The 22,298-nt window shown below is 48.7% G+C and overlaps 1 protein-coding gene across 21 annotated transcripts in view; it reads left to right on the top strand.

Moving 5' to 3' along the window:
- The window catches only part of NRXN1 (neurexin 1), a 683,270-nt gene that overhangs the window by 359,551 nt on the left and 301,421 nt on the right, over positions 1–22,298 (top strand). For 14 of the 21 annotated variants that reach the window (XM_038751829.1, XM_038751832.1, XM_038751826.1 and 11 more), the window contains 4 exons: positions 581–962; positions 4,106–4,296; positions 14,133–14,306; positions 18,351–18,470. In XM_038751829.1, coding sequence (XP_038607757.1) covers positions 581–962; positions 4,106–4,296; positions 14,133–14,306; positions 18,351–18,470 — 867 coding nt within the window. Of the gene's footprint in view, positions 1–580; positions 963–4,105; positions 4,297–14,132; positions 14,307–17,345; positions 17,373–18,350; positions 18,471–22,298 lie in introns of all 21 variants that reach the window. The other 7 variants (XM_038751823.1, XM_038751812.1, XM_038751816.1 and 4 more) reach the window with 1 other exon arrangement.

Here is a 22,298-nt window from a genome sequence, read left to right as displayed (position 1 = left end):
CTTTGTGCAGACCACTGTCCTGATCACTTGGGAGAATACAATATGACAGAGCTGGTAGACACATTTCCTTGCCCATAACGACCTCATGGTCCAGAGGGGAGAAGCCGGGATCCGGCCCCCATTTTACAGAGGAGGAGACCGAGGCCCAGAGAGGGAAAGCGAACCATCCAAAGTCACAGGGCCGGGTTTAGAACCTGGGTCTCCCACCTCCCAAACCCACGTCCAGCCCCCTGGGCCACGTGTTCCCAGATGAGGCCGATATTCTTCATTCATTTAATCATATTTATTGAGCGCTTACTATGTGCACAGCACTGTACTAAGCGCTTGGGAAGTACAAGTCGGCAACATATAGAGATGGTCCCTACCCAACAGCGGGCTCACCGTCTAGAAGGGGGAGACAGACAAGAAGACAAAACATGAGGACAGGTGTCATGTCATCAGAAGAAATAGAAATAAAGCTGGATGCACATCATTAACAGTAAAATAGAGTAATAAATCTGTACAAACATATGTACAGGTGCTGTGGGGAGGGGAAGGAGGAGAGGAAAAGGGGGGCTCAGTCTGTTCTTGCCCCGTGCAGGCCAGATGGCGGGCGACCACACCCGGCTCGAGTTCCACAACATCGAGACGGGCATCATCACGGAGCGCCGCTACCTGTCGTCGGTGCCCTCCAACTTCATCGGGCACCTGCAGAGCCTGACTTTCAACGGCATGGCCTACATCGACCTGTGCAAGAACGGCGACATCGAGTACTGCGAGCTCAACGCCCGCTTCGGCTTCCGGAACATCATCGCCGACCCCGTCACCTTCAAGACCAAGTCGAGCCACGTGGCTCTAGCCACGCTACAGGCGTACACGTCCATGCACCTCTTCTTCCAGTTCAAGACCACCTCCCTGGACGGCCTGATCCTCTACAACAGCGGCGACGGCAACGACTTCATCGTCGTGGAATTGGTGAAAGGGTAAGTGGCCCCGGGGCCAGCACCCCATAATCTTTCTCTCCTTCTCCCTATCCCCCTCACCCTACCTCCTTCCCCTCCCCACTGCACCTGTATATATCTTTGTACAGATTTATTACTCTGTTTTACTTGTACAAATTAGCTTTAATTCTACTTGTTCTGTCGACTTGACACCTGTCCACAGGTGTCTTGTGTGTCTTGTGTTTTGTTTTGTTGTCTGTCTCCCCCTTCTAATAATAATAGCATTTATTAAGCACTTACTATGTGCAAAGCATTCATTCAATCGTATTTATTGAGCACTTACTGTGTGCAGAGCACTGTACTAAGCACTCGGGAAGTACAAGTTACTGTTGTAAGCACTGGGGAGGTTACAAGGTGACCAGGTTTTCCCCCGAGGGGCTCACAGTCTTCATCCCCATTTTACAAATGAGGTAACTGAGGCCCAGAGAAGTGAAATGACTTGCCCAAAGTCACACAGCTGGCAATTGGTGGAGCCGGGATTTGAACCCATGACCTCTGACTCCAAAGCCCAGGCTCTTTCCACTGAGCCACGGTCCTCCTACACCGTTAGCCCTTTGTTGGGTAGGGCCCGTCTCTATATGTGGCCAACTTGTACTTCCCAAGCGCTTAGTACAGTGCTCTGCACACAGTAAGCGCTCAATAAAGATGATTGAATGAATAGTAATAATATAAAATATACTATAATTATAACATTATCATTATTATGCACAGTGCTTATGTGCATATCTGCAATTTCATTCACTCATTCAATCATATTTATTAAGCACTTACTGCGTGCAGAGCAGTGTACTTCATTTCTGATGATGGTGGTATTTGTTAAGCGCTTACTATATGCGAGGCACTGTTCTAAGCATTGGGGGAGATAGAGGGTTATCAGGTTGTCCCAGGTAGGGTTCACAGTCTTAATCCCCATTTTACAGATGAGGGAACTGAGGCACAGAGAAGTGAAGGTACTTGCCCAAAGTCACACAGCCGACCAGTGGCGGAGTCGGAATTAGAACCCACCACCTCTGACTCACGGGCCCGTGCTCTTTCCACTAAGCTATGCTGTTTATATTAATGCCTGTCTCCCCCCACTAGATTCTAAGATCATTGTGGGCAGGGAATGTGTCTGTTTATATTGTTATAGCATACTTGGTAATACTGTTATAGTGTAATAATGATAATAATACTTTTTGTATTTGCTAAGCACTTACTATGTGCCGGGCACTGTTCTAAGCACTGGGTTAAGTATAAGATAATTGTGTTGGTCACAGTCCCTGTCCCACATAGGGCTCATAATCTTCATCCCAATTTTACAGATGAGGGAACTGAGGCACAGAGAAGTTAAGTGACATGTCCAAGGTCACACGGTATATTTTTCCAAATTCTCGGTACAGTGCTTGGCACACAGTAAGAGCTCAATAAATACGATTGAATGAATAATAATAATTGTAGTATTTGTTAAGCGCTTATGAGATGCAGTGTTCTAAGTGCTGGGGTAGATATGGGATAATCACAGAATATTCACAGGGAGCAGTGTGGCCTAGTTGATAGAGAAAGGCCCGGGAGACAGAAGGACCTGGGTTCTAATGCTGGCTCTGCCACACATCTGTTGGGTGACCTTGGACAAGTCACGTAATTTCTCCCAGCCTCTGTAAATTGGGGAATGAAGCTGTGAGTCCCATGTAGGACCTGGGCTGTGTCCAATGTGATTAGCTTATATCTACCCCAGCGCTTAGTACAGCACCTCGTGGCTCAGTGGAAAGAGCCCGGGCTTTGGAGTCAGAGGTCATGAGTTCAAATCCCGGCTCCGCCAATTGTCAGCTGTGTGACTTTAGGCAAGTCCCTTCACTTCTCTGGGCCTCAGTTACCTCATCTGTAAAAATGGGGATTAAGACTGTGAGCCCCCCGTGGGACAACATGATCACCTTGTAACCTCCCCAGTGGTTAGAACAGTGATTTGCACATAGTAAGCGCTTAATAAATGCCATCATTATTATTATTATTATTATTATTATTATTACCTGGCTCATAGTAAGTGCTTAACCAATACCATAAAAAAAGAGGCCAGGCGCAGTCTCTGTCCCACACAGGACTCACATGGTAAATAAAAGGGATAACAGTAAATACCATCAGCCAGTGGCACTTACTGAGCACTTATTGGGTGTGGGGAACTGTGCTGAACGCTTCAGGGGACAGTGGAGTTGGAAGATGCATTCCCTTCCCACAAGGGGAGAGAGGCAGATCAATAAATTACAGATGAGGCAGTGGCAGAGTGTAAGTGCCGTGGGGCTGAGTGTAGCAGCGTGGCTCGGTGGAAAGAGCCTGGGCTTTGGAGTCAGAGGTCATGGGCTCAAATCCCAGCTCTGCCAACTGTCAGCTGTGTGACTTTGGGCAAGTCACTTAACTTCTCTGTGCATCAGTTACCTCATCTGTAAAAATGGGGATTAAGACTGTGAGCCCCCCATGGGACAACCTGATCACCTTGTAACCCCCCCAGCACTTAGAACAGTGCTTTGCACATAGTAAGCGCTTAACAAATACCATCATTATTATTATATCAAGTGTTTAAGGGGTACAGATTTGAGTACAGAGGTAAGGAAGAGAGGAGGGCAAGGAGGGGAAATGAGGCCTAGTCGGAGATGTGAGTTGAGTATGGCTTTGAAGGTGGCTGGCCTACCCTTGCCAAGAAACCGAGGCCCGGAAAATCCAGAGGGAATGCTTGCTATTGACCTCCCCTCCCCACCCACCAAAATAGAGACGGTTTGAGAAAGCATCTCAGCTCTCTCCATCCACCCTGAGTTTCTGTTGCTCAAAACAGGCATCTATAAATTAATAGACGCCCCCCTGCCTCCCTGCCCATGTGAGGGAAAATTTTTACCTCACCCTCTTTCTGGGGCTGTTGTTAATGACAGTGGTGTTTGTGAAGCACTCACTAAGCACTGTACTGGGGTAGGTAACCGATCAGCTGACTGGACACAGTCTTTTTCCCTCCCGCTTCCCCAAAATGGGACTCCCAGTTTAAATAAGGCCTCAGGGAATTCTGGGGAGAAAATGGACGAACGGATAGCATCCCAGACTGCTTTCCTGGACTCTGTCCCTATCCCGAGGCCCCAGTGACCCCACTCCCCGTTGTCTTCCAGGTACTTACACTACGTGTTCGATCTGGGCAACGGCGCCAACCTGATCAAAGGGAGCTCCAACAAACCCCTCAACGACAACCAGTGGCACAACGTGATGATTTCCAGGGACACCAACAACCTCCACACGGTCAAGATCGACACGAAAATCACCACGCAGAGCACGGCCGGGGCCCGAAACCTGGATCTCAAAAGTAAGCGCAAGCCGGGGCTTGCTGGGGTCGGTGGGGGGCTGGATCCTGGGGCGGACAATCGGTTACTCCACGGCCGCTCTGGTCAGATGAAATGATGATGACGACGATGATTCTGGTATTTGTTCGGTTCTGCATACGACGCCTGGGGGAGGACACAGTACAATCCTCTAGGCTGTTGTCTCTAATGATAATAATAATAATGATGGCATTTATTAAGCACTTACTATGTGCAAAGCACTGTTCTAAGCGCTGGGGAGGTTACAATAATAATAATAATGATAGTATTTGTTAAGCACTTACTATGTGCAAAGCACTGTTCTAAGCGCTGGGGAGGTTACAATAATAATAATGATAGTATTTGTTAAGCACTTACTATGTGCAAAGCACTGTTCTAAGCGCTGGGGAGGTTACAAGGTGATCAGGTTGTCCCAGAGGGGCTCACAGTTTTAATCCTCGTTTTACAGATGAGGGAACTGAGGCCCAAAGAGGTGAAGTGACTTGCCCAAAGTCACACAGCTGACAGTTGGCAGAGCCAGGATTCAAACCCATGACCTCTGACTCCAAAGCCCGTGCTCTTTCCACTGAGCCACTCTAGACTGTAAGCTCATTGTGGGCAGGGAATGTGCTTGTTTATTGGGGGTATTGTATTCTCCCAAGCACTTAGTATAATGCTCTGCACATGGTAAGTGCTCAATAAATGTGATTGGCAACAATCAATTAGTGGTATTTATTGAGCCCCTTTCTATGTGCAGGGCAGTTGTACTTAGCGTTTGGGACAGTATGTTACCACAGAGTTGGTAGCCATATTTCCTTCTCACAACGAACTTACAGTCAAGCGTGGTGGCCACAGTCCGTGTCCCACATAAGGCCCACAGCCTAGGTGGAAGGAAGAACGGGTTTTTCATCCCCGTCTTACGGAAGAGGAAACTGAGGCACTGGGAATTTGAATGACTCCCCTGAGGTCACCCACTAGGCAGTTGGCGAAACCAGAATTAGAACCCAGGTCCTCTTGATTCCCAGGCCTGAGCTCTTTCCATTGGGCCATGCTGCTCCTCTCTGAAGAGAGATGGGGTCATGTTGGTGATAGGCACAGAAGCTATTAGTGGGGTGGGGCGTGAATAAGTAATCTTTTTTTTTCCATTTATGGTACTTTCATTCATTCAATCATATTTATTAAGTGCTTACTGTGTGCAGAGCACTGTACTAAGCACTTGGGAAGTACAAGTCGGCAACATATAGAGACGGTCCCTACCCAACTACGGGCTCACAGTCTAGAAGGGGGAGACACACAACAAAACGTGGACAGGTGTCAAAATTGTCAGAAAAAATTAAACTATAGCTATATAATATAGGTACTTGTAAAGTCAGAGGTCATGGGTTCTAATCCCAGCTCCGCCGCTTGTCAGCCGTGTGACTTTGGGCAAGTCCCTTAACTTCTCTGTGCCTCAGTTACCTCATCTGGAAAATGACGATTAAGACTGTGAGCCCCACTTGGAATAACCTGATCACCTTGTAATAATAATAATAATGATGAGATTTATTAAGCGCTTACTATGTGCAAAGCACTGTTCTAAGCGCTGGGGGGATACAAGGTGATAAGGTTGTCCCACGTGGGGCTCACAGTCTTCATCCCCATTTTACAGACGAGGGAACTGAGGCCCAGAGAAGTGAAGTGACTTGCCCAAAGTCACACAGCTGACAAGTGGCAGAGCGGGGACTTGAACCCATGGCCTCTGACTCCAAAGCCCGTGCTCTTTCCCACTGAGCCACGCTGCTTCTACCCCAGCGCTTAGAACAGTGCTTTGTACATAGTAAGCGCTTAACAAATGCCACCATCATTATTATTATTATTAAGTGGCAGAGCCAGGATTAGAATCCAGGTCCTCCGCCTCCCAAATCCTCACTGTTTCAGCGCTCTGCACCCAGTAAGCGCTCAATAAATACGATCGAATGAACGTATTTCCACCAGGGCCCGTGGCTTCTCCATCTTTAGTGTGACAAAGATGCATCCCTGTCGCTCAAACTCCATTGGCATCCCTGTTTGCCTCAATCCAATTTTTATTTAATTTTACAGACTCGGCCTATTGGTTTATTGTTTTCTTCTGAGAGGGTGGGGAAATAACTGGTCTCAGAAATGATGGTTTTGAGATGAAGAAGAAGAAGGGGGGCTGTTTTCCAGAGGCCGTGTGCTCTAGCAGAGCACAAGAGGTCGCCACAGGGCTACCAAAGCAATGCTCTTTTCTGGGAATGGGGGGAAAAGAGAAATCTTCAGCTGACTGCACCCCCTTTTGTGTCCAATTCTTCCCAAATCCGATTCATTCTTCTCCGGAAGAGCCGCTCGCCTTGAACCCCTGGAGAAGCCAGTGACAGTATTCACCGGCGTGGCTCAGTGGAAAAGAGCCCGGGCTTTGGAGTCCGAGGTCATGGGTTCAAATCCCGCATCCTCCCATTGTCAGCTGTGTGACTTTGGGCGAGTCACTCCACTTCTCCGGGCCTCGGTGACCTCATTTGGAAAATGGGGATTAAGACTGGGAGCCCCCCGTGGGACAACCTGATCACCTTGGAAGCTCCCCAGCGCTTAGAACAGTGCTTGGCACATAGTAAGCGCTTAACAAATACCATCATTATTACTAACCTCCCAGAGAAGCAGCGTGGCTCAGTGGAAAGAGCACGGGCTTGGGAGTCAGAGGTCATGGGTTCAAATCCCTGCTCTGCCACTTATCAGCTGTGTGACCTTGGGCAAGCCACTTAACTTCTCTGAGCCTCAGTTCCCTCATCTGTAAAATGGGGCTGAAGACTGTGAGCCCCACGTGGGACAAACTGATTACCTTGTATCCCCCGAGTGATTAGAACAGTGCTTTGCACATAGTAAGCACTTAACAAATACCATCATTATTATTACACAGTAAGCGCTAGGAGCCCCTTGTGTGATGGGTGTGTCCAACCTCATTTTCCTAGAGCTACTCCAGTGATTAGTACAGTTTCTGGCACATAGCAAGCGCTTAACAATCATTGTTAATATTATTATTAACAATAATTGAAACAGCATGGAGAAGTGGATAGAGCCTAGGCCTAGGAGTCAGAGGGTCATGGGTTCTAATTCAGACTCCACCACTTGTCCACTGCTTGACCTTGGGCAAGTCATTTCACTTCTCTATGCCTCAGTTACCTCGTCTGTAAAATGAGGATTGAGACTGTGAGCCCCACATGGAACAGGGACTGTGTCCAACCAAATTCCGTCTCCTCCACTAGTCTGCTGTGTGACCTTGGGCAAGACATTTCACTTCTCTGTGCCTCAGTTACTGCATCTGTAAAATGAGGATTGAGACTGTGAGCCCCTCATGAAACAGAGACTGCGTCCAACCTAATTTGCTCGTATCCATCCCAGTGCTTAGAACAGTGCCTGGAACATAGTAAGTGCTTAACTAATACTATGAGAAGCAGCGTGGCTCGGTGGAAAGAGCATGGGATTGGGAGCCAGAGGTCGAGGGTTCAAATCCCAGCTCCACCAACTGTCAGCTGTGTGACTTTGGGCAAGTCACTTCACTTCTCTGTGCCTGTTACCTCAACTGTAAAATGGGGATTAAGACTGTGAGCCCCAAGTGGGACAATCTGATCACTTTATATCCTCCCCAGAGCTTAGAACAGTGCTTTGCACATAGCGCTGAACAAATAATAATAATAATAATAATAATGATGGCATTTGTTAAGTGCTTACTATGTGTGAAGCACTGTTCTAAGCGCTGGGGAAATACAAGGTGATCAGGTTGTCCCACGTGGGGCTCACAGTCTTAATCCCCATTTTACAGATGAGGTCACTGAGGCTCAGAGAAGTTAAGTGACGTGCCCAAGGTCACACAGCGGACATGCGGCGGAGCCGGGGTTCGAACCCAAGACCTCTGACTCCAAAGCCCGTGCTCTTTCCACTGAGCCACGCTGCTTCTCATCATCATTATGATGCCATCATCATTATTATTATTAATACCATATTATCTTATTAATTATTATTATTATTTCTACTACTAATAGTAAAAAGTACCATTGATTGTAGACTACTTTAGATTAGCCTGGCCTCTCCAGCTGTCCAGAAAGAGCCAGTGGGTTCAGCGTGCCAGTGTTGGAGTCACAGAGGTCAGGGACCGGTGGGTGGCCACCTGAAAATGGACAAGGAGTGGTCATGGGCGAGGGCTGTCTTCCGATCATCATCATCATCATCATCATCATCATCATCAATGGTATTTATTGAGCGCTTACTATGTGCAGAGCACTGTACTAAGCGCTTGGGAAGTACAAATTGGCAACATATAGAGACAGTCCCTACCCAACAGTGGGCTCACAGTCTAAAAGGGGGAGACAGAGAACAAAACCAAACATACTAACAAAATAAAATTAATAGAATAGCTATGTACAAGTTAAATAAATAAATAGAGTAATAAATATGTACAAACATATATACATCTATACAGGTGCTGTGGGGAAGGGGTTCCCTCCCGTCATCTTTCAACCCTCACATCCCGAAACTAAGCTGTCCTGGTGGGAAAATGGACAAAAATAGCAGGAGCTGAGCTGCACGACGGGATGATATAGGTTTCATCTTCCCTTCTCCTCCCCACTTCCTTTCGCTCCACCCAGCTACCCGCAAGAAGCACTGTGGCCTATTAGATCACAAGCCTGGGAGTCAGAAGGAGCTGGGTCATAATCCCGGCTCTGCCATTTGTCTGCTGTGTGACCTCGGGCAAGTCATTTCACTTCTCTGGGCCTGTTACCCCATCTATTAAATGGGGATTGAGGTGCTGAGCTCCAGCTCTTTGTGGGCAGGAATTGTGTTATCGTATTATCCTCTCCCAAGCACTTAGTACAGTGCTGTGCACACAGTAAGTGCTCAAGAAACATGATCGAATGAAGAAATGTTGAACAGGAACCATTTCCAATCACAGTCTTCTAGACTGTGAGCCTGTTGTTGAGTAGGGATTTTTTCTATTTGTCGCTGAATTGTACTTTCCAAGCACTTAGTGCAGTGCTCTGCACACAATAAGTGCACAATAAATACTATTGACTGAATGAACCCAATTACCTTGCATCTACGCCAGTGCTTAGAACAGAGCCTGGCACATAGCACTTAACAAATACCATTAAAAAAAATAAATGGCATTTATTGAGCGATTACTATGTGCAGAGCACTGTTCTAAGCACTTGGGAGGGTACAAAATAATGAAATTAGTGGACATTTTCCCTGCCCACAATAAGCTTACAGCCTAGAGGAGCGAAGCTTCTTCTAACCATCCCTGGGTCCTCCTTGGGAGGGTGAGTGAGCCCCTCAGACCGAGAGATGGGTGACTGCTGGGTGGACTGAGGGATGAAAGGGTGAGATGATAAGCAGGCGCCCCCCTCTCGAGTACAGTAGCTGTATGGGCGGGTTGAGATGTGGGGTGCTTACTGAGAACTGGACACACTGAACTCCTCATCCTGCGTAGAGCAGTCACCCCTACGTACGGCATAATTTGGCACCATGTCGATTCCACAGGAGATGAATGTGGGCACACACAATTATACCTCCATTCGAGGGAGGGGATGACTAGAGAAGCAGCATGGTATCATGGATAGAGCCGAGTCTGGGAGTCAGAAGGTCGTGAGTTCTAATCCCGGCTCTGCCACTTGTCTGCTGGGTGACCTTGGGCGAGTCAGTTTGCTTCCTTTGTGGCTCAGTTACCTCATCTGTGAAATGGGGACTGAATGGTGAGCCCCACGTGGAACAGGGACTATGTCCACTCCAGCACGTAGTACAGTCCCTGGCACATAGTAAGCACTAAACAAATACCCCAATTATTATTATTATTATTATTTCCATTGATCATGCCCCACTGACCCTCTTGTGCTGGACTCTTGCTGGACCCAGGCGCTAATGGCATTCCAAACCCGGTCTGGAGCAGGGAATGGGGGAAAAGAGAGCCCGGGAGCTTCCTCATTGAAGATGCCCCCCTCCTCTCTATTTTTTAATTACATTTGTTAAGCACTTATTACGTGTCAAACATTGTTCTAAGCGCTGGGGTAGGTACAGGTCAATTAAGTCAGATGCAGTCCCTGTCCTGTGTGGGACAGTAGGGGAGAGAACAGATTTTAAATCCGCATTTTACAGATGAGGAAACTGAGGCACAGAGAAATGAAGTGACTCACCCAAAGTCATGCAGCAGACAGGTGGCAGAGCTCGGTTAGAACCCAGGCCTTCTGAGCTCTTACCACTAGGCCATGCTGCTCCTCGCTGACTGTTTCTGATCGAGGCCCTCGGGTTCGATCCCTTTGGCTTTTCCGAGAGGACCACTGGGTACTACAGACACCTCTTCCTCCACCTTGGAGGAAGGAGCTCTCATTCAATTGTATTTATTGAGCACTTACTGTGTGCGGAGCACTGTACTAAGCACTTGGAAAGTACAATTCAGCAACAGAGACAATCCTTGCCCACAATGGGCTCATAGTCTAGAAGCAGGGAGACAGGCATCAAACAAGTAAACAGGCATTAATAGCATCAAAATAAATAGAATTATAGACATAAACACATCATTAATAGAATTATAAATATGTACATATACACACAAGTGTGGTGGGGAGGGGGGTAGAGCAGAGGGAGGAAGTTGGGGCGATGGGGAGGGGGAGCAGAAGAAAAGGGGGACTTAGTCTGGAAGGTCTCCTGGAGGAGGTGAGCTTTCAGTAGGGCTTTGAAGAGGGGAAGCGCGCTAGTTTGGTGTATGTGAGGAGGGAGGGTATTCCAGGCCAGAAGTAGGAAGTGGGTCAGGGGTCGATGGGGGGACAAGTGAGAAGGAGGCCCAGTGAGGAGGTTAGCGGGAGCAGAGGAGCGGAGGGTGCAGTCTGGGCTGGAGAAGGTGAGAAGGGAGGTGAGGTAGGAGGAGGCAAGGTGAAGAAGAGCTTTGAAGCCAATAATGAGGAATTCTTTCCATTCATTTGGCTTGGAGAGGCAAAGAGGGCTGGGTGCGGTGGGGGCAGGGGACCAAAAGGCTCTGGATGCCCCTGTGGCTTAGAGGTGCCCACCGCTGGAGGGTCTGCTGGGCACGGGAGCCCTGCAGGAGGAAGATTTGGCCCCTCCACCTTCAAGGGCAGCCCTTCCGCAATCCAGAACAGAAAAACAGGAAAAAAAATGGAGTTTTGCTGCAATAAATCTCTCAGCGCATTCCTCAGACTTTGGAGACATTGTATTTATGTCCTTTAGAAAGGAGAATTGACTCAGTCTCCATGAGATTACTGAGATGGCATAAGAGCGGCCCCCCGCTGCCTGCTGAATACGCTCTTCGCGGTGCCCACAGCCTTCCCCCGGAGTTGAGTAGGATTGCTTTGTGTCTTTCCATTTAGTCGTGTCTCTCTCATTTTCATGAAATTCTATTCTCTCTCCCCACCCCCACCCCTAGTGAGGATGTGGGTCATCTGGGGCGGGAGCGAAAGCATGAGATAATGGCTCGGGAAGGCAGGGAAGACAGGGAAGGGGATGGAGGGGCAGGGAGAGAGAAAGACGAGATAGGGAAAGAAGGGGAGAGAGAGGAAGAGGGGGGAAGGGGAGAGTGTGAAGGGGAGAGGAAGAAGGAGAGATAGAGAAGGGGAGAGGATGGAGGGGAGAGACAGAGAAGGGGAGAGAGAGGGGGAAAGGAAGGGAGAGGGAGAAGGGGAGAGGAAGAAGGAGAGAGAGAGAAGGGGATAGGAAGAAGGAGAGAGAGAGAAAGGGAGAGGAGGAAGGAGAGAGAGAAGGGGAGAGGAAGAAGGAGAGAGAGAGGAAAGGAAAGACAGGGAAGGGGAGAGGAGGGAGAGAGAGAGGAGGGGAGAGGAAGAAGGGGAGAGAGAGAGAGAGAGAGAGAGAAGGGGAGAGGAAGAAGGGGAGAGATGGAGAAGGGGAGAAGATGAAGGGGAGAGACAAGAAGAGAGTAAGAAGGGGGAGAGAGAGAAGGAGAGACAAAGAAAGAGGGGGAAGAGGAAGAGTTAAAGGAGAGATGGACTGGGAGAGGAAGTGAGAAGGGTCAGGAAGTAGTGAAGAAAAAGCCACTGGCCTTTTAACCCATGTGTGGTGTGTGACAGCCCTTGGCCCACGGACGGGTGGTGTGAAGCAGCTGGGGGAAGGGGGAGGAGCCGGAAAGGGACTGGGGAACGAAGCCCCTTCTTCCCCTCCCATAAGGCCCCCCACCCTCTCATCCCTCCAGTGTGCTCCAGCTGCTGGGGGTCGCCTCTGCCCCTCCACGTCATAGGGGGATGTGTCGGCTGACCTGGCCGCAGGCAGGCCCATCAGCGGCCCACAAGATGAAGGGCCTGCCTGAGGTGACCACAAGGCCAACCACTGGGGTCACTTCAGCTTCAGGGCCGCAGCCCAGCCGGGCCCGGGATGGTCGGCAGCTCGGAGACTGGGCCCCAGTGAGGCCCCGGCTGGGTGGACGGGCCCTAGGGTGGGAGGCAAGGGGAAGCCTCAGCAAAAGGGGGTCTGTCAAGACTGCCTTCCTCTCTCCCCAAGCCCATCAGCCTGTGCTCTGTGGGTCACACTTGTCTGGGTGAGCCTCCCCTCTTCCCTCCTCCAGGCTTGAGTTTAGAAGCAGAATCATTCACGAAACTCCCAACCAGCATCCCTTGTCGCTGGCACCCTTTTCTTTGTATTGTTAAGCACTTACTACGTGCTGGGCACTGTACTAAGCTTCGTGGTAGATAGCCAATTGTATTTATTGAGCGGTGCCTGTATGCATAGCACTTTACTAAATGCTTGGAAGAGAACGATGAACAGACACATTGCCTGTCCACAACGAGATACAAACTAGAACCAGCATGGCGTAGTGGCAAGAGCATGGACTCGGGACTCAGAGAACGTGGGTTCTAATCCTGACTCCACCACTTGTTTGCTATGTGACCTTGGATAAGTCACTTCTCTATACCTGTTACCTCATCTGTAAACTGGAGATTAAAACCGTGAGCCCCATGTGGGACAGGGACTGTGTCCAACCTGATGAGCTCTCATCTCCCCCAACACTTAGAACAGTGCTTATCACATAGTAAACACTTAACAAATACCATCGTCTACATCTGAGCCCGGTGCAGTTTTGTATTTTCTGCAGTTCATTCATTCAGTGGTATTTATTGAGCGCTTACTCTGACGATGATGATGATGATGGCATTTGTTAAGCACTTACTATGTGCCATGCACTGTTCTAAGCACTGGGGAAGATACAAGGTAATCAAGTTGTCCCATGTGGGGCTCACAGTCTTAATCCCTGTTTTACAGATGAGGTAACTGAGGCCCAGAGGAGTTAAGTGACTTACCCAAGGTCACACAGCAGACAAATGGCAGAGCTGGGATTAGAACCTATGAGCTCTGACTCCCAAGCCCGGGCTCTTGCCACTAATAATAATAATAATGGCATTTATTAAGTGCTTACTATGTGCAAAGCACTGTTCTAAGCACTGGGGAGGTTACAAGGTGATCAGGTTGTCCCACAGGGAGTTCACAGTCTTAATCCCCATTTTACAGATGAGGGAACTGAGGCACAGAGAAGTGAAGTGACTTGCCCAGAGTCACACAGCTGACAATTGCCAGAGCCAGGATTTGAACCCATGACCTCTGACTCCAGAGCCCATGCTCTTTCCACTGAGCCAAGCTGAAGCCACGCTGCTTCTCTGCATAGGGATGGGAGTCATCCGTTCCAAACTGGAGAAGTCGGAGGGATGACTATCGCGGTATTTATAAACGTCCATCGGGAGGAAGTTCATCTGTAGGCTAGAGAACAGTAGTTCCTAATGTTAAGACCAAAGTCCCCGAGGTTTGTCCAGCTGAATCTCACCTTTTCATCTCTCCACAGGTGACCTGTATATCGGAGGCGTGGCCAAAGAGATGTACAAATCCTTGCCCAAACTGGTCCACGCGAAGGAAGGCTTCCAAGGGTGCCTGGCCTCGGTAGACTTGAATGGAAGGCTGCCTGACCTCATCTCCGATGCCCTGTTTTGCAACGGGCAGATAGAGAGAGGATGTGAAGGTATTGGATCTCTCTGTCAAGTGACACCCCCACCCAAACCAACAGCCAGTATATGTCCCACATGAGGAGCGATGTATTAGATGGTTGGTGATGGGCTAACATGGCTCTCCCTGGGGATTTTTTTGTTGTTGTTATGGTATCCATTGAGTGCTTCCTCTGTGCCAGGCACTGTACTGAACACTGGGATAGATACAAGCTAATACGGTTGGACGCAGTCCCCGTCCCACGTGGGGTTCCCATTGTAAATCCCCACTTTACGGATGAGGCCCAGAGAAGTGATTTGACTTGCTCAAGGTCACAGAGCGGACAAGTGAAGGTGACGGGATTAGAAGCCGGGTCCTTTAGACGCCCAGTCCCGGGCTCTATCCACTAGGTAACACTGCTTCTCCTTTCTCATCCAAAGCTTTGAAAGTCTCAACTAGTGGGGTGCCTTGGGGATGGTTGGGTGGGCTTACCTGAGGAAGGATGGGGAAAGGCCTGGGTTGTGATTAGGCTAGAACACTCAAGGGGTAGATGAGGCAGTTCTCCTAGACTCATTTGCGGCCACAGCAGTGCCGGAGAGGAAGTCCATGTTGTGACTGGAGTGAAGGGACATAATTGCCCATTGGTTGTCGTTTTGGGGGCATCAGGTTTGATGATTCACCAAGTCCATTGCCCACCAAGAAAAATACTAAAATTTGATGAAGCTCTTCGTATTTATCAAATCATGGCAGGGCAGATTGATAAAGGCTCTGCTTTATACACAGATTTGGCAAGTGGCTGAAAGCATTCTCTTTCTCCCACTAATGAACTTTCATTCATTCATTCAGTCGAATTTATTAGAGCTTACTGTGCGCAGAGCACTGTACTAAGCGCTTGAACCTAACTTTAACCTTCAGTTGTAGCTCTTTCATCCCTAAGTTGTTGGGTTTTTGTTTTTTTTCCACATTCTCAGCACCAACATCCCTGTGCCTTGTTTTCTAAATTTAATTGAGTGATGAAATGGAGCATTGTACAACCAAAGTGTAAATAAATTCAAGGAGGCAGAGCGTGTCAGCTGCTGCAGATGTTTAAATGGTGTTTGAGAAGTCTTCTAGAAGGCAATTGTCATGCAACAGGTGTCTTGTCAGACAGGGAAGGGCATTCTGGGAAGGCACAGATCAGGTGACGTTGGAATTTAGACTCTGAAGCCAATCTTCCAATTCTAAAGTTGGTTTTGGTATTTAAGTGTTTATTATGTGCCAGGCACTGTGTTAAGCAATGGGGTAGATATAAGCCAATCAGGTTGGATATAGTCCGTGTCACATGTAGGGCTCACAGTCTTAATCCCCATTTTACAGATGAGGTAACTGAGGCAACGAGAAATGAAGTGACTTTCCCAAGGTCACACAGAAGACAAGTGATGGAGCCGGCATTAGAACCCAGGACCTTCTGACTCCCAGGGTCTAAACCAAACTGCTTGTCTAAAGTCTTAAAAATGTGTAGTGTCAGGTTTGGGGGTTAATATCCACATTCCCCTGACCCAATCCCCTCGGAGTTGGTCTGCCGCACCCATTGAGGCCTTGGCATCAAGGGGATTCTGGGACTGTACGACCAATCAGCAACTCTTACATCTGTTCACCCAGTTCTAACATAGTCTAACATGAAAAAATGATGAGCAGCACATACATGTATAAACACACACACATTTTCTCTCTCTCTCTCTCTCTCTCTCTCTCTTTCTCTCTCTCTTTCTCTCTCTCTCTCCTCTTCCATATCCCCTCACCCCTCCATGTATGGTTGTGGATTGTACCTTCGAAGGTAATGAGCGTGCAAATTTATGAACACATGACTCTAAATTTTGTGGCCTAGTGGAAAGAGGCATGGCCCTGGGAGTTGGAAGTCCTGGGTTCTAATGCTGGCTATGCCACTTAACTGCTGTGTGACCTTGGACAAGCCACTTCTTCTCTGGGTTTCAGTTACCTCATTTGTAAAATGGGGATTCAATTCCTGTTCTTCCTTCTCCTTAGACTGGGAGTCCCATGTGGGACCTGATTATCTTGTATATACCCCAGCGCTCAGTACAGTACTTGGTCCATAGTAAGCGCTTAGCAGATACCACAGTTATTTTATTTCCACACACATTATCTCAAACGGTAATAATTGGCTAATTCCTTTTGTTCTATGAAAAGAAAGACTTTCCCCCTGCCTCTTTGGCCGCTTAAACATTTGAATTGGAGAATATTTTTTTTCTCTTCCAAAGAGCATTGATTTTTGCCCCAAGCAGACACAGCCCCTAATTGACTTTATATAATTGACTTTGTCTCACTCACTCTCTCTCTCTCTCTCGCTATTTCTCTCTCTCTTCCTCCTCACTTACATTAAACCCAGGGGAATGGTGGGAACTAATTACCAGCAGCACTATGAAAGATGTTGATAACTTAAGATGGAAATGGAATACTTAACCGTGACTCCCCTACGCAAAGCTTTGGGGGAAGAGAAGAATAAATGGGGGTGGGTTCCCCCCCACACACCTCCCAAAAATGGTTGAAAGCAACTTAGCTGGCTGACGCGGTCCCGGGGGACTCCAGTTTAAAGCAGGAAATGGTTTATGACGCCAGTGGAAGTCTTAGTTGCTGCGACTGGAGGAGAAATCCAGGGACGGGGGAGATGTAAGGCACTGTTTCTAAAAATGACGAATGGATACCCAATCAGGAGGCAAGCAGCAGCTCATTTGGGTCATCCATTCCTTCAGCGGGAAGAAAGAAAAAAAACACAAAAAGGAACTTTAAATTTTCTTTCATCACCTGTCATTGGCTCAATTAATCACTATATTTGTAGTGTTAGGCGGCAGATTGCTGCTTTCTCCTCTTGACTTGCCTTAAGATTTCTGGCTGTTGGTATGAATTTGTTTGCTTCCCCCCGGCATCATTCTCTCCCCCGAAACAGCAGCATGCCTCCGATGCCCAATGTTTTCTCTCTGTGTTTGCAACATTTCAGTATTGCTTACTAACATTTACTATATTTTGCTTTTTTTTATGTTGTTGTTTGTTTGTTCTGTTTCGTTTTTTGCTGACAAAGTTGCATTGATGAAAGCTGACTTGCAAGGTAGATAGCCCTGTGTTTATGGCACAAGACTGAAACCCCATAATGCAAGGAGGGAGACTGCTATGTCGTTCTCTCCCCCATCAACCTGAAAGCCTGTTTTGGCTTAGGTTTCTTTCTTCCTCCTCTCCGGCCCCTCCCTGACATGACCTCCCGCAAGAAACCCCATCCAAATGACATATTTTGCATAAAGGATTTCAGTCTTGAACATGTTTGTATAGTGTTTGCCTCAGTGCTTTGAACCTTTCTAGTTTTCAGTGCTTTACTTTTAGTGGTAGTTTTGATTACTTAGACGTAGACTAGCTCGGCCTGTCGCTGTATGTGATTTCGGGAGTACGCCAGGACATTGATACACTGATTTATTTCATTTGTTTATTTTTGGATTTTTTTTTTGAAGTGCATGGAATTGCTCAAGCATGGATGAGCTGATACTTGCCAACATACCTGACAAGTGAATTTAAAAGAAAGGGACCAAAAAAAAGTCGCTTTCCTTTTCCGGTCCACATTTTGCCGAACAGGTTCCCGGAATCTCCAACCCATGGGTTATTTTGCCAGTCTTCATTTCCATCTCCCGACGTTTTAAATTCCTCTGTTCACCAGGCAGGCCCCCCTGCCTCTTCCGGAATCCCCAATCTGACATTCGCCCTAGGGGAATTGGGACATGAGTCCTGCTTCTGGGATCCCAGTGGCCTCGGAGCTTCGCCGCTGACCCTCTGTTGGTGTCACGTGCGGGAGCCTGGGCCGCTCCTTATTGGAAAGTGCTAGAAGCTTCTGGCTCTGTAGGTGATCAGTACAGTCCCCAGCAATAGACAACGCTGTTCATTCTAGAGAGGGCGGTCCACTCTCGGGGTTTCGACCCTTCAATTTAAGGTGTTGGCAACTAGTCCCCGTGTTCTCAATCTGTGTCCCGAACCGAGCGGGCGGCGGCCTTGGAGGGGACGGACGAGTGACACCTGGCTTCTCTCCGGATTCCCCCCGCAGGGCCCAGCACCACGTGTCAAGAGGATTCTTGCGCCAACCAAGGCGTGTGCCTGCAGCAGTGGGATGGATTCAGCTGCGACTGTAGCATGACCTCCTTCAGCGGCCCATTATGCAATGACCGTAAGTGCCGCCGCCTCGCCGGTCCGCGTCGGGACTCCCGGTTGACCCAAAACGTTCGATGTTCGATCTCTACCTCCTGGTTGGCCCGAAACATCTGCCGTTCGACTCCTACCGTGCGGTTGGGTGAGGTCGTTGTCGAAGTCCCGGGCCGGAAACCCGTAGAGACAGCTATGTGGGTGTGGAGCGAAGAGGTGGAGATGTTGGTTTCAGGGCCGCTCAGGTCCAGAGAGCCACAGGGTCAGAAAGAACTTTTTTTGGCCGGTGTCAGTGGGACCGGGTATCTTCTGGATTTTTAGACGAGACTTCAAGTTGTCATCATCGTGGTGCTGTGTTGATCATGAGGGCTGTAATTTGGGGGTTTGGGTGATAAGCTTCCCCTCTTCTCTCCCCACTCCCTCCCCTTGTCTTTACCTCTCTCCCCCTCTCTCCCCCTCTCTACCCTTCTCGCCCCCTTTCTCCCCCTTCTCTCTCCCCCTCTGTCCCCCTCTCTCGCCACCCTCTCTCTCCACCCTCTCTCTCCATCCTCTCTCTCCACCCTCTCTCTCCACCCTCTCTCTCCCCTTCTCTCTCCCCCTCTCTTCCCTTCTCTCTCCCCCTTTCTCTTTCTCTCTCTCTCTTCCCCCCTCCCCTCCTTCCCTTCTCTCTCCCTCTCTCTCCCCCCTAAGCATCTTCTCTCTCTCTCCCCCTTCCCCTCCCCTCTTCTCTCCCCCCTCTTCCCCCCCCCTCCCAAGTAGAACAAACAGGCCATTCCTCTGCTACAGGTCTTGACCCCAGCTCTAAGTTTTAACTAAGGGGCACTGGTTGCCTTTGTTATGTCACTAAATCTCACGTGGGCTCAGAAATACAATTGGAGAAGAACATTGCCGATTCTGGAGAGGTAGTCGAGATTCTGGCCTCTGTCGAGGCCTGAGGGCACTGAGGATTCCCTGCCCAGGCAACAGTCACAAGTCTGGGCAGCAGATCAGGAGACCGGAAGCTTCCGCGGGCAGTTTGGCGGGCGGTTAGGGGAGAGTTAGGGTCGACGGCTCAGTGGTTTGGCAAATGTGGCCTGGGCCTTGTCCAACGTCAACAGTGCCTTCCGGACCAAAGAGGGAGGTTCGAGAGTGCTGTGTTTTTATTGAAAAAAATGGTATTTGTTAAGCGCTTACTGTGTGCCAAGCATTGAACCAAATGTCGACATGGTCTGTGGCTGAGCTGTAGAGGCTCTCAGCTCCGGGCTCTGCTGGGATCTGAGAATGTCGCTTGGGCTCCAGACCAACCGGTGAGCGTCCCTACCCAACTGCATTGCTTTACCATTTGAGGTTGGTGAGGCTGTCCCATTCCTACCTGTTGGATCCGATGTAGTGTAGTGACCATTACCGGCCGTATCGTCTGTGGTCCAGGGTAAAAAGATATGAAAATAGATTTGAGCGAAGATGTCAGGTGAGAAATTTGTGAGGCAGCAATCTAGCATCAACATTACACCTCACGTGTGCAGGTATGGGCTACGTCCCGATCAAGGGTCGTGGAAGTAATTAACCTGGAACTAAATTGGGGTGTCCAAAATGGGGGTTCTGGTGAACTCAAAGTGGTTTACACCTCTGTAGGTGGAGAAATAGCTCGTGACTCTCGGACAGGGTAAGATCCTGTGTGTTGTGCGATGAGATTGTGACGCCCCCGCCCCATTTGGAAGGGAAAGATCAATGCCCGGGGGGCCCAGATCCACTTTCTGGAGATTTCCATCGAGCTTCAGAGTCATGTCTGTGAGGATGAATACAGCTTGGGTGATGGACGAGGAAAATAGCGAACGTAATAACAGTGTCACATGACATTAGTGTAGAAATGTCGTTCGCCAAATTACAGTTGAGCACCAAGATGTCTGTCTCCACCTGGGAGTCAGCATCACAGCATTCTTTCTGGGACATAAATCAAAATCGTGTCAGCAATTCCATCTGGCTCTTACTTTGGGGTCCTCTTCTTGAGGAAGCAGTGTGGCCTAGTGGGTAGAGCAGAAGCCTGGGCGTCAGAATGACCTACGTTGTAATGTCTTCTCAGCCATCTGTCCGCTGTGTGACTTTGGGCAAGTGACTTCACTTCTCTGGGCCTCAGTTCCCTCATCTGTAAAATGAGGATTAAGGCTGTGAGCCCCATGTGGGACAGGAACTGTGTCCAACTCGATTTGCGTGTATCTATCCCAGCACTTAGTTCAGTGCCGGGCATGTAGTTAGTGTTTAACGAATACCACAATTATTTTTATTACCAATATTATTAATCATAACAATAAACCTCACCCAAGGCCGTCATCTGGCAGAAATTTGGGTGAGCGTTAGGAACCGGGAATCAGCTGGGGTCTCCGACAGGCCCACCGCCCCCTCACTTGCCAACCTACTTTGGTTTTTTTTTTCTTCATAGTATTTGTGAAGCACTTACTATGTGCCAGCCACTGAACTAAGCTCTGGGTTCGGCACAAGCTAATCAGGTTGCACACGGTCCATGCCCCACATGGGCTGCATCATTTTAATCCCCAGTTTACAGATAAGGTAACTGGAGCCCAGAAAAGTGAAACGACTCACCCAAGGTCACCCAGCAGATGAGTGGCAGAGTCGAGATGAGAACCCAGCCTGAGCCCCCTTTTTCCTTTCCCCCTCCCAATCCCCCCCCGCCCTACCTCCTTCTCCGCCCCACAGCATATATGTTTGTACAGATTTATTACTCAATTTATTTTACTTGTACATATTTACTACTCTATTTATTTTGCCAATGATGTGCATCTAGCTTTACTTCTATTTATTCTGATGACTTGACACCTAACCAAATGTTTTGTTTTGTTGTCTGTCTCCCCCTTCTAGACTGTGAGCCCGTTGTTGGGTAGGGACCGTCTCTACATGTTGCCAACTTACACTTCCCAAGTGCTTAGTACAGTGCTCTGCACACAGTAAGTGCTCAATAAATACAAATGCATGAATGAATGAATGAACCCAGGTCCTTCTGATTCCCAGGCCTGGGCTCTACCTACTAGGCTACACCACTTATTTCTGTAGAAACCTCAGGCCTTTGGCATCACAGTCAGGATTTGACCCAGGGCTTCCAGGTGGAATGCCAACTTGTCAAACTTGACCTCCAGTAGCGTCTCCCCTCCTGTCCCCCCCAACCCCATGGATTGAGCAATGCCCCAAGGATCCTATTATCACCCGATTCGCTTCTGGGGTTGCCCGGAGCTAAATGGGAAAATGTAGAAAATGACCTGTGTCTGCCAGCCACCGTGACGGGGCCGCGCGGGTCCTAGTTAAAATGCAAATCTCGGATCGAGTGGCCTGTGGCCTCTCCTCGGTGGCGTTCGACGATTCCCTCCCGGATCCGGTTTGGGATTTCTAGTAGGAGGAAACGTGGAGAGCATAGAGCCCACATTGGGAAAGCAGCAACGAGACACTGAAACACATAGCCGGCAGAAACAGAAATTGCAAGGAAACTGTAGGGAAAGATTAAGGGTCACCCTATCTTTGGTCAGAAATGATCATTATCAGCATCAGTGTTATTATTTATTATCATGGTATTAATTAAGCATTTCCTAATTTCCAAGGACTGTTCTAAGAACTGGAGTAGATTCCAGTCAATCAGGTCACATCCCACAAGGGGCTCACAGTCTAAGTAGAAAGGAGAATAGGTATCGAATGTCCATTCTATAGTTGAGGAAACTGAGGCACAGAGAAACAAAGCAACTTGCCCTTAGCAGGCAAGTGGCAGAGCCAGGATTAGAATCCAGGTCCTGCAGCTCTCAGACCTGAACTCCAATGGGCTGCTTGAACTGATCATCGATAGCATCCACCCATGGTTTCTCTTGTGCCTACT

This window comes from Tachyglossus aculeatus, chromosome 9 (assembly GCF_015852505.1).
Source record: "Tachyglossus aculeatus isolate mTacAcu1 chromosome 9, mTacAcu1.pri, whole genome shotgun sequence".
Taxonomy (NCBI): Eukaryota; Metazoa; Chordata; class Mammalia; order Monotremata; family Tachyglossidae; genus Tachyglossus; species Tachyglossus aculeatus.
Note: the sequence above shows the minus strand (reverse complement) of the source record. Positions and strands in the feature narration are given on the sequence as shown.